At 40.8% G+C, this 12,030-nt stretch overlaps 1 protein-coding gene across 1 annotated transcript; it reads left to right on the top strand.

Annotated features, from left to right (window-relative positions):
* The first annotated feature begins 3,987 nt into the window (after window positions 1-3,987).
* On the top strand, window positions 3,988-6,712 carry LOC133903196 (4-hydroxybenzoate polyprenyltransferase, mitochondrial-like). Its single transcript, XM_062344518.1, has 6 exons — window positions 3,988-4,022; window positions 5,824-5,893; window positions 5,978-6,126; window positions 6,210-6,346; window positions 6,434-6,530; window positions 6,643-6,712. Exons 1-6 carry the CDS (start codon window positions 3,988-3,990, stop codon window positions 6,710-6,712), a joined length of 558 nt encoding a protein of 185 aa, XP_062200502.1.
* The last annotated feature ends 5,318 nt before the right edge of the window (window positions 6,713-12,030 follow it).

Raw genomic sequence — 12,030 nt, 5'->3', positions numbered from 1 at the left:
CATGACATCTTTAATAACACTTTCACACCACTTCACCGGACGGAGCAAACACAATCCTACAACATGCAATGAATTAAGGTTTCTCTACTAAAGGAACAAATTTGCAAATAATGTTGCTCATGTTGAATTACAGATTTGTCATACCTCTCCAACAGGAAGAAACCTTATCCATGATGTGAATTATTTACAAAGTTGAAAGAATAAATGCCCCCAAATACGAGTACACAGGCCATGCCAAACAAATTGTGTATTCTTGTTTTTATCGAACGCTGGGAAACCCCATTTCTATTACAAAGTAACGGAATATAATTTGTACATCCAAGTCTTACACCAACATAGAACAGAGTTTAGGAAGCAAAACTGAAACAAGAAATAGACAACCACTAATTGTGTATTCAAGCGGGCATGTTTACAATCCTTAGCGATTTTGCGACAATATAAACGCCTAAAGGAAGAACACCATGGGGACTTGATCGGCTCTGGCTGCAACGCTTTCTTCACCAGCTCCAACTGTTCCCTGCGCATGAACTGACGGGAATCCTGTGGCTGCAGAAGCTGAAGGAGCCCTGCCCACGTACTCGATGTCGTCGAACAAGCCCTGCCCAAGAGCCTTCATAGCAGTTTGCAGCCGAGGAGAGATGTAGCTATATGCACCCATGTTTTTTTGATGGAACTATGCACCCATGTTCATGGGCTCCTCTTGACACCACACAATTTCCGCATCTAGATAGCGCAAAGATGATGGTTAGAACACCTCAAAATAATGCATCATGAGGCATGCATTCACACGTAATGAAACGAGGATGCATAGAACCTGAATAAATGCTAAACCGGAAGTTTCTCTCAAGTATATGAAAATTTATTTCGTAATAATTTGGATTTTCTATTGAACTTACAGTGAGATGACTGCCGGTTGCTGAAAGACTGGAATGACGACCAGAGAGAGGATGAATAGAAGTCTTAATTTTTTTTTGATAAGAATAAGGCTTATATCCAATTCAAACTTAATGCACATCAAGATCGAATCATAACTTAAGCGCAATATCATACATAGCGGAAACAACCCGAAAGTGCGCTCACAACGAATAGCGAAAGTTCTTGGATCGGTACTGATGAACAGTACTCCGACTAGTACTGATGAATAGTATTTTGATCAGTACTGATAAACGGTACTCCGACCAGTACTAATGAACAATTCTTCGATCAGTACTGATGAACAGTATATTGACCAGTTCGGATAAACAGCAACTCCAACCAGTACCAATAACCCTGAAAAGATGAACAATAATTCTGATCAGTACTGATAAACAGTAATTTTGACCAGATGAATAATACTCGACTACTGCACCGATCTACAGGAAAGTTTGAAAAAGATCTGATTGTTGAAAACACTGTTTATGGATGTTCAGGATAAGAACCACAAGTTCCGAACTGAGAGCGAAACTGAAAAACAGCAGCTCATAACTTAAAATCTAAATTGGAAAACCAACAAAACGTGGTCCAAATCCAGTGAAATTTTAGCCAAACTTTCTCACGTACATGGTGAATCTTTATTCAAAAGATCTCCTCAAAGAGATCAAGAATTCACGCTCGATTATGTGGATTTGACCGAACTCACACAAAGAGGAAATTTTAGAGAAAAATAACTAAAAGGTGCTTGTGTGAGGAAAACGTTTTGGAATCACTCTAGATGTTCTCACACATGTCCTAGCAACCTTTTGCTCCAACAAAATCACTTGAAATTGCTGCCAAAAGTGAAGAGTGAAAAATCAACAAAATCTTCAAGAACAAGAGATTAAAAGGATGGAGATCAACAACATCATAAATTTGCTAAACAATTGATGAATAAAAATAAGAACATAGCAAGATTTATAGATACATGGCTTAGAAGCCGCCCTTCATCCTCCCACTTTTGTTGAGATTAAATTTAAAGCTATGAACCATAACTTCTCTTTTTGAAACTCTAACCAAGCCTAAGAAATATCCAAATAAAAATACGTCCTAGAAAGGTCTGTTTGCACTAGCCCTCTCCCATATATATAGGCAAATAGACAGTTCCCAAAATACCCCTAAAGACTAATACATAGATATTATCCTTGAAGGGCAAAATGGTCCAACTCTTCTGTTGTCCATCGGATGGACCTGGTGCCTTAATGACTCTGGTTCGTCTCCACTCAAGTTTTATGATGATGCCACACATCCTCTGACTCTACCTCTAGTTTTGAGGAAAAAACCAAAAAAACCGCCTTGCATGCTCATCCAAGCATGACTTCTCGATGTCGACGTGTGTCTGACCTCCGCCATGATATTTGATGCCTTCAAGTCTTTGCGCTCCCCCATCGGGCTGTCTCTTGACTTGCCATTGCCTTTCCGCCTTGTCTTAGTCAACACCATCTTCATCACCTTTTCTTCCCACCATGTTTTCTTGCGCCCTCCATGTGAGCGATACGGATAGCCCATGGCTCCACCTGTCTTCGCATGGTCCATTGGCACCAAGCCTCCACTTGCCCTTCACCGCCTTGTCATTGACCACCATGTCATATCCATACACCTACACATCATGAGTCAAGAAACATATCTCTCTGCTATCCTCCATTTTCACTTCGGTTAGCCATAAACATAATCAAACACAATTAAAACATGCTATATATAACTGAAAGCTCAAAATCAACAATTCCATCAATCACTCATCATCAACAACATGATTCTCCCTTGCGTTCTCAATCTCCCCCTTAATGAGTACATTGATAACACTAAAACACAAAGATACTGATTTTATAATAAAAGAAAAGAAATTCACCCAAGTGACCAAAAGCCAAGAAAGCAAACAAAAGGTCACTTAAAAGAGAAAACAAGAAAAACCGGAGAAAAGCAAAGAAGAACTTCTCGGTTTCCAAAGAAATGGGCAACGGCTCAACATGACCGAGAAATTATATGGCCCCCAAATAGATGGGTAAAAAATCAATGCAACCATAAAAATTCAAAACTCATAAAAAGCACCGGTTTTCAAAATAGTTCACAAATAAATGCAACTGTGCAAAATGAGTACAAGCTCTCCCTCAATTTGTGAACACTTTAGCACAAAAGAATGCAAAACTCTCTCTTACTTGTGCATCTCTCTTTTTCTTCCTCCTTTTGACAATAAAAGCTTATTTCAAATCATAATCTTGAATTTGGTCGTAAGAAGCTTAAAACACAGGGCTTAGAATAACGAAAAGTTTAATTAAAACTTCAAATGAAATGCTTTAAATTTGAGTAAACATTTTGAATGTGATTTAAATGCCCTAGGCCATTGAGCTGTAAGTTAGAAATGCCTAAGGCTAATGAGTTGTAAGTTGAAAATATCGAGTTAAAACTATATCCGATTTGGTTGTAATGAGTTCTAATAAGTTAAAAAATAATGAGTTAAGACTTCTAGGCTACTGAGTTGAAAGTTGTTATTAATTAAGAGTAAAAAACCTAAGCTATTAAGTAGTACATTGTAAATTACAGATGAAAAAACACTATTTATTGTCGAGAGTGACAATAAGGAACCAAGTGTGCTTGGCTCAATATGGGAGGAGGCATGTCCGTAAGAGCTTTGAATAAATAATGAATTTGTTATTAAAAGATTTAAACTTTGAGTAATTTTTTTAAAATTTTGAATAAAAAAGCTTGAATTTGTTAGTAAATAGTTCTAACTTCATAGCAAATAACCAATGGTTGAACTTGTGTAACATCCAACAATTATTCAAGACATGCCATATAAGATCCAATAATTTAAGATGTATAGTCTTGTAATACAATGAACCACCACAAAAATCCCAAAATCCCAACGTTCAGTACTTGGTCACAGCGCGTGCGAACAGAGCGAGCGACCGAGAGAGAAGAGAGAGAGAAAGCACCATTGTGTTAAGATGATGCTGAAACATTTGCTTCACAGGTCAATCAAAATAGCAGCAAAGCAAGGCCAGCTCCCTGACCTGAAAATACTAGCACTACTTGCATATGGAGCTGTCATCTTCAGGGGTGCTGGTTGCACGGTGAATGATCTTCTGGATCGACACATTGATAAGAAGGTGATTTTTGTTTTTATACTTTGTGTGATATTTTTTTTAATTTTTTGCAGTACAAATGATGCTCGTACTTTATAGCTATCAAATAACTGATTTCTACAATTTTGTATGTGTCTTATGCTTACCACATCTCTTGCTATCACTACTATAGAATAGTACATCACTGCCAGCTGGCAGCTCACTTCATTGCCGATTTTAGAACCGGTAGTGGGTAAGTGACAGTAATAGTCTAAGCGCTATCACTGCCGGGTTCTCAACAGGGAAGTGATGCGTCCTCCGAAAAAAATGAAACGAGCCAGCTCTGGCTCGAGTTGGACTCACCACGCGCGGCCGCTCAACCGTCCCCGCCGTGTGAGCTTCGCTGCCGCCGATGGCATAGCAACCGCCGCGCTAGCCCACAGCTCTCGGTCGCACACCCGCAGTCGCGCTCGCTCGCACGTGCTTGCCCTCAACCGCTCGGCTGCATGCCACCATCGCACTTGCCCGCACGCGCTTGCCTGCAGCAGCTCGGCAACACACTGCCATCGCGCTCACATGCAGCCGCGTGAGCCGAGGCCTCAAACGCCATCATAGCTGCTGTCGCACCGAAGAAGCTCATGCCAACCCCCACCATGCTGTTGCAGTCGCTAGCCACCAAGCACTTGCTCCCCACCGCCTACGCATCTCCGCCTTCCCCCTTCGGAGCCAGTGCGTCCTCCTCCTCTTCCACCACAGCAGCACTGCATCACTCCCGCTACCCCTCCACCGTGGCCTCCTCATGGGCCTCTAGATCTGCGCTGATCCGTTCCCAAATCCGGACGCCCAAACCATGAGGAGGCGGAGCTACATACGGGAGGCGAGGCCGGCCGGTGGGGGAGGGGTGAGGGTGAGGAGGAGGCTGGTGGGGGAGGAGGAAGGGGAGGGAGAGATGCGTGAGAGAGAGAGGAGGTGGGAATGAGCGAGAGTGCCAAGAGAGATTGAGATAGGGAGCCGTCCTTGAAGTATAATATTTGAAGCCCACAGACTTTAACTGAGCCAAAATTAGACCGGAGAAAAATATCGTGTCCGGCCACAGATTTAGTGCCGGTTGTAATTAAAAACCGACAGTGTAAGTATTACTGCTGATGTATGATTAGAATTGGTAGTGATACTTGATTATCACTGTCGGTTCTTGATAGGGGACATATCCTACATAAGGGGACTAACTTCACCATTACCAAATCAAGAAAGTAATCAATCAATCCATCCATCTCTCTCTCTCTCATGTGTGCCTCCTATGCACTTCCCTGCACGTCGTGGTTGCCTATACCCGTTGACAACCTTGGGGAACCCTATTCCTCACCCAATTTCCACAAGCTCGTAACAATGTAATCTTCTTATCATTCTTCTCCCAGCTAATTTGATATATCTCACTTTGTAGGGGTAAAATATATTATTAGCAAATATCCCATGAAAACCAATTTGCCATCATGAGAGGGTCAGGACGAACCACCCATGTATTAGTGTGCTATTTACAGAGGAGTGATACTTCTCCCTTTTTTGCAAGGGACAAACGAAACATCTATGCGATTCTAATATGTTCAATATATCTTGAACTTCCAAGTTTTATTTCCTTAGGAATATAAAGCAAAATCTTTACAATCCTAATATGTGTGTCTTAGTTCTTTCCAAATATTGCACTTTGATGAAATCTGGAGCACAGCTTGCATTGTGTGTGCATTAATTTTTTCTTTGTCAATATTAGTATAGCGATATTCGCCTATGATTTTGTCTTATTTTATTTCTATAGCTGTATTCTTGGAGCCTGTTCACTTCCTCTGGTATTCACTTATCCCTTGATTAGGAGGTTCACATGTTGGGTATGTATTAAACACAAACAAGGATGAAATAGTATATTATTGTGTACAGTATCACTTACTTTCTTTTCAATTCAATAATAACAGCCTCAAGCCTATCTTGGATTGACCATCAATTTGGGAGCTTTGCTAGGATGGGCTGCTATCAAAGAAAGCTTAGATTATGCGATTATCCTTCCATTGTACACTGCTAGTATCTGTTGGACACTGGTATATGGCACTATCTATGCACATCAGGTACTTATATATTTATATTTTTGATTCATATTTGTCCTCAGTGAGACCATATTTTTGTAATTGCTTTTGTGAATACATCTCTGGATAAAGAAGATGACCTCAAAGTAGGAGTCAAGTCCACGGCCTTAAGATTTGGAGATATGACCAAGTACTGGATTAGTGCCTTTGCTGCTGCTTGCATTGGCAGCTTAGCACTCAGTGGCTACAATGCTGACATTGGTTGGTACTCAGCAGCACAATTTTATGTTTTCTTCAACAAAAGTATTATTTTACTTTATATTGACTAACCTCAATCTTGTTGGGCAGCATGGCCCTACTATCTTTTTCTGACAACTGCAGCTGCACAGTTGGCATGGCAGATCTCAATTGTCGACTTATCTAACCGTTCAGATTGCAACAGGAAGTACGTGTCCTTGCATTTAATCTTCATTGTTCATGTGATATGTTTCTTGATTGATATCATGCTACTACTTTCAAGTGCTCAAACTTTTTTTGTTGAATTCAAACGGTTGCAGGTTTGTGTCAAATAAGTGGTTTGGAGCTTCGGTATTTGCTGGAATTCTATTTGGGCTACTTGTATCATGATAGATAAATGAGGCATGTTGTATCAGTTTATTCTATTTCTAGAAATTGAGTTCCACATAAACTTTGATAACCCCCAAAACAATTTTTTAACTAAATGCAGAGGAACATGTGAACTCGTAAATTGATGTGGTACTCTTTTACCTTATTTAAGTTGTCTCAATGCGTTTTCTTAACTCTATGAGGCAACTTTGTGCAAACAGAGAAACTGCAATGCTATGAGCACTTTAATCTTTTCTCATTTTTGTTCCGAGTTTTTGGATGGAGTTTTTTTTTTTTATCAAAGCACATAGATATTTTGCTTTCATTCCTTTAGCATAATGTTTCGTTGAGTGCGCATGTGGAATGTTGTGGAAAAGTTAATTTTGGGTGTGGACATAGCTAATAAACCAATGGTATTGTCAAAACATGAGGCCCGTTAGTAGCATTAGATCCATATTGCACTGGTTTGTAGTTTTGATCAAACAGTGGGAGATAGCAATGTGAGAAGATCCTAGGATGGCGGTAAACTAGGATTGTACAGAAGGTTTTAGACCTCTTGGTTGAAGACTGGCAGGGATTTTGATAAATTGTCAAGACCTATCTCTTTGACCCTGATGCTCGAGCTGTTCTCTGGATCCAGTAGGTGAAATTGAGGGTGTTTGAACCTAGGCGGTTGAGGAAAACAGTAGTTACAAATTCCAATTGCCTATCACCTATTGTTGGACGGAACAACCTGAATCAGGAATTTCTGGCTTCTACCTTTTTCAAAATGACAAATTCAATATGCAAGAAGCTAGGTGTTCCATCCAAAGTTCAGGGTTGTGTGGGTAGGTTCTCTGCATATTGTCCCCCCTAAATAAAACTTGCATCGTCCACATATTGATCGGATCACTCATTGTGGGAAACCTGTGGTACATGATTGACTGCAACGCGTACACTTATAAGTTTCACTTGGGCGAGGGTATTGTAGGCTGTTGTTAGAGCTTTGACAGGGATCAAGATGCCAGAGCTGCAAACTGATGTGGCAGATTACATAGAAAGCTTGTTGATGCTGTAAAACAACAAGAGGTGATTTGGGAATTGGATTGGCACACCACAAACTCGGGCAGCCAGGTTCATATTTAGTTTGTTACCGAACGAGAACAGTATCTGATCGGCAACAAATTTGTTACAGATATGATTGATTGCTTTGCATCTACGCAACCATGTATAATCAATCTCCTGATTCTAATAGATTACAATCCTATCAATTAATCTTAACACCCTCCCTCAATCTAAACCGGGTGATGCCAGATTGAGATTGTGCTGAAATCGATTGAATGTTGTAGTAAGGAGAGGCTTCGTCAGGATGTCTGCAACTTTATCTTTGGAGGAAATGAACCTGATATCCAGTGCCTTCTGTGCAATACGCTCATGTACAAAGTGAAAGTCGATTTCAGTATGCTTTGTACCAGCATGAAAGATTGGATTGGTAAATAAATAGGTGGCTCCCAAATTATCACACCAAAGAACCGGTGACCGACTTTGATAAATACCCAGCTCTCTGAGTAAGGACTGGATCCATACCATTTCTGCAGTTGCATTGACCAATGCCTTGTATTTAGATTCAGTACTTGACCTTGATATTATGCCTTGATTTCTTGAGCTCCATGACACAATATTTGAGCCGAAGTATATAATGAACCCACCAGTAGAGTGTCTGTCATCAACACAACTAACCCAATCCGCATCTGAGAAGGCATTGACTAAGATAGATGAAGAATGCTTGAACTCAAGTACCACATGCATAGTATACTTCAGATACCTTAGTATCCTTTTGACAGCCGTCATATGATATGATGTTGGAAGATGCAAGAACCGACATACCTTGTTCACAGAGAAGGCAATGACAGACCTTGTTAGAGTGAGATATTGCAAGGCCCCAACAATACTTCGATATTTGGTGGCTTCACTTGGAGAAAGAGGATTACCCTCAAACTTAGATAATTTTTCTAAAACCATCGTAGGTGTTTTCGCTGGCTTGCAGTCTCCCATGTTTAGTTTTTGCAGTAGATCATGGATGTACTTATGTTGCTCTCGCAAAATCCCATCCTGAGCCTTCTGTAATTCGATGCCAAGGAAGTAGTTTAATTCTCCAAGACACTTGATAGCAAATTCCTTCTGTAGCTGATCTAGTAACCAGTTTGTGGCTTTCTCAGATGAGCTTGCTACAATGATGTCCTCCACATAAACTAGCATGTACATGGTAACACGATTGTGTTGATATACAAACAGTGAAGTGTGTAACTGAGAACTTGAATACAATCTCTTGTAGCTTTGAACTGAGCCGAGAGTACCATGCTCTTGGAGCTTTTTTTAGCCCATAAAGTGCATTGTCCAGTTTATAGAGATGAACGGGACAATCAGACCTCACATATCCTAGTGGTTGTTGCATATAAATTTCTTCTTATAAAATGCCATGTAAGAAAGCATTTTGCACATCAAGCCGCCTCAAAGTCCATCCTTTTGACACAACAATAGAAAGAATCATACGAATAGTATCTGGTTTTACCACTGGGCTAAATGTGTCTTCATAATCCAAACCATAATGCTGCTTAAATCCTTTGGCTACCAATTTGGCTTCATATCGATCAATGGTCCCATCTGGCTTCCTATTAACCTTGTAAACCCACTTGGAATAAATAACATTGACACCTCACTTTGGACGAACAAGATGCCATGTTTTGTTTCTGAGCAAAGCCAAATACTCCTGATCCATCACTTCTTTCCACTTAGGTATTTGTAGTGTTGCACTATGATCAGCTGGCTCAGATGTACAGAGTGAAGCACACATGTTTGCTGAGTAGAAGATGGTCCTATCAGTCAGCTACTTCGGTTGCCTTATATTATCTCTGAGTCAAGTCCTCATGTGATGTTGCTGAGATTGAGCTTGCAAGGCATCTCCATCAGTTGACAATGGATGTGTATGTCCGACAACAATGGCTGAATCCCCAAATGAGGCTGGCAATGTTTGCCTGACTACAAGAGCCATGTCACCTAATGAAACCGATGACAACAATGACTGTGGAAGTCTGACAATAGCAGTTGTGTCTCCTGAAGATGCCTGTTGCAAGCTTGTACTTGGTTGCTGCTCCCCTGGCTGCAATGCATCTAAAGCAATGCATTAGTAGACACAGAAACAGAAGATTTGTCACAACTCTCATGAGGTTCATGTTGAAGATTTGTCACAATTCTCACGAGGTTCATGCTGAGTAAGGACAAGTGTAAGAAGTAGGATCATGGATTTAGTGAGAGTGGCAGAATGGGATTGTGAAGTTTTGTGATAGGAAAAAAGAAAAAGGTGTTCTTCAAAGACTACATCTCTAGATATGTAGACTCGAGAGGTAGGTATATGTAGACATTTGCACCCCTTGTGCATGTCACTATATCCCAAGAATACACACTGTTGTGATCTAAATTGCAGTTTTTTTTTTATTTATAGGGACGAAGGTGAGTCCAACATGCACAACAAAAGGTGTGGAGCATATTGTAGTCAGGTTTAACTCCCAACAAATTTTCTAGAGGGGTTAATTGATTGATGACTCTACTTGGGAGACAGTTTATAAGGTAACAAGCCATCAGAAAGGCCTCATCCTAGAAACTCAGAGGTATGGATGCTTGAGATAGCAAGGTTAATCCCATATCTACAATGTGTCTATGTTTCCTTTCTGCAGAACCGTTCTGCCAATGAGTGTAGGGATAGGAAACATGGTGTTCAATTCTCACTTTTAAAGAAAGGATTGAGCTTGTGATACTCATCACCCTAGTCAGTTTGCATGCACAAGATTTTCCTATCTAGCATCCTTTCAACATGCTTTTGAAATCTCACAAAGACATGAAAAACATCAGATTTGTTCTTGAGGAGATACACCCATGTGAACTTGCTGAAATCATCTATTAAACTCATATAGTATTTATATCCTGCTAATAATCTATGGGCAGGACCCCATACACCTGAAAAAACAAGTTCCAAAGGTGCAGAGGAGACACTAAAGACTTTGGGAAAGGTAGCTGATGATGACTCTTGCCTCATTGACAGGCATTACAAACCGAATTGTTTGAATGACTAGCATGACAATCTAACTTATTGGACTTCAGAACATGCTGGACAACTGATAATGAAGGATGATCGAGGCGATATTGCCAATTTTTAGAAGATAATTTGATACTTGAAAAGACTTTTTTTTATGATGATGGAATTAGATAGAGACCCTTCTCACATTGGCCTCGAAGAATAAAATTTTTCGTTGCAAGATCCTTCACAAGAAAGAAATTTGGGTGGAATTAAAAAAACCATTGTTGTCAGAAGCTAGTTGACGGACAGAAACAAGGTTTTTAGTAGCACTGGGAACATGAAGAACATTCTTAAGGCTTATACTCTTTGATGAAGAAGCAAGAATGGCATGACCACAATGAGAATTGGACAAACCTAACACATTTGCAGTGTGAACTTGCTCCTTGCCAGTGTAGCGCTCATGGAATGTGAGTTTTTCTAGCCCGCCAGCGATGTGGTCAGTAGCCCTGGTATTAGTGCACCAATTGGGGTCTACACCATAGGAATGTTTTGTCAATGTCGCCATTGCTTGAACACGTGAATCCTCCCCTAGGAATGCATGGTTGAAGCGATGCCATCATCTAGCAATGACGTGCTAGGCTTTTCACACAACTCACAAACATCCTTCTTATCCCTAGTGCTGCTGGTGTTGTCATTGTGGTTGCTGCATTGATGATTCCTATGGCCACAACCACGGCCACGGCTTGGCTTGTTGGCAGTGCCACGGCTACCTCCTTGGTGTGCCGTGAAGTTTGCTAAAGCATCACCCATCTGGAGCATTGCATTGTTGTGCTCTTTGCACATCTCGAAGCTGATGAGGTAGGCATAGAAGTCAACGAGAGAGATAGGCTCCGGTCTTGTGGTCATGAACATCACCAGGTAGTCACAATCATCATCAAGCCAGGTGAGCATGTATGTGACGATTTCCTCATCCTGCATTGGATGACCAATTGCAGCGAGGGTGTCGGCGTGCATCTTCATCTTGTTGTAGTATGCCGCCACTGACATATCCTTTCGAAGAGTAGCCATCTGTACCTAAATCTGCATGACAAGAGCTTTGGAGCGAGTGGAGAATATCTGCTCCAGTGTGGTCCAGACCTCATGTGCCGATGTAAGGAATTGGAGTTGAGCAAGAACTTCTTTGGAGAGGGATGAGAGCAACACACTAATAACCATCTGGTTTTTGTAAAGACAATCCTGTTACTCCGGATTTGGCACCAGGGACATCTCTCCATCAGTAACAACC

Source organism: Phragmites australis, chromosome 21, assembly GCF_958298935.1.
Source record: "Phragmites australis chromosome 21, lpPhrAust1.1, whole genome shotgun sequence".
In the NCBI taxonomy this organism is placed as follows: domain Eukaryota; kingdom Viridiplantae; phylum Streptophyta; class Magnoliopsida; order Poales; family Poaceae; genus Phragmites; species Phragmites australis.
The sequence above is the reverse complement of the archived record's forward strand: the minus strand, read 5'-3'. Positions and strand labels throughout refer to the sequence as shown.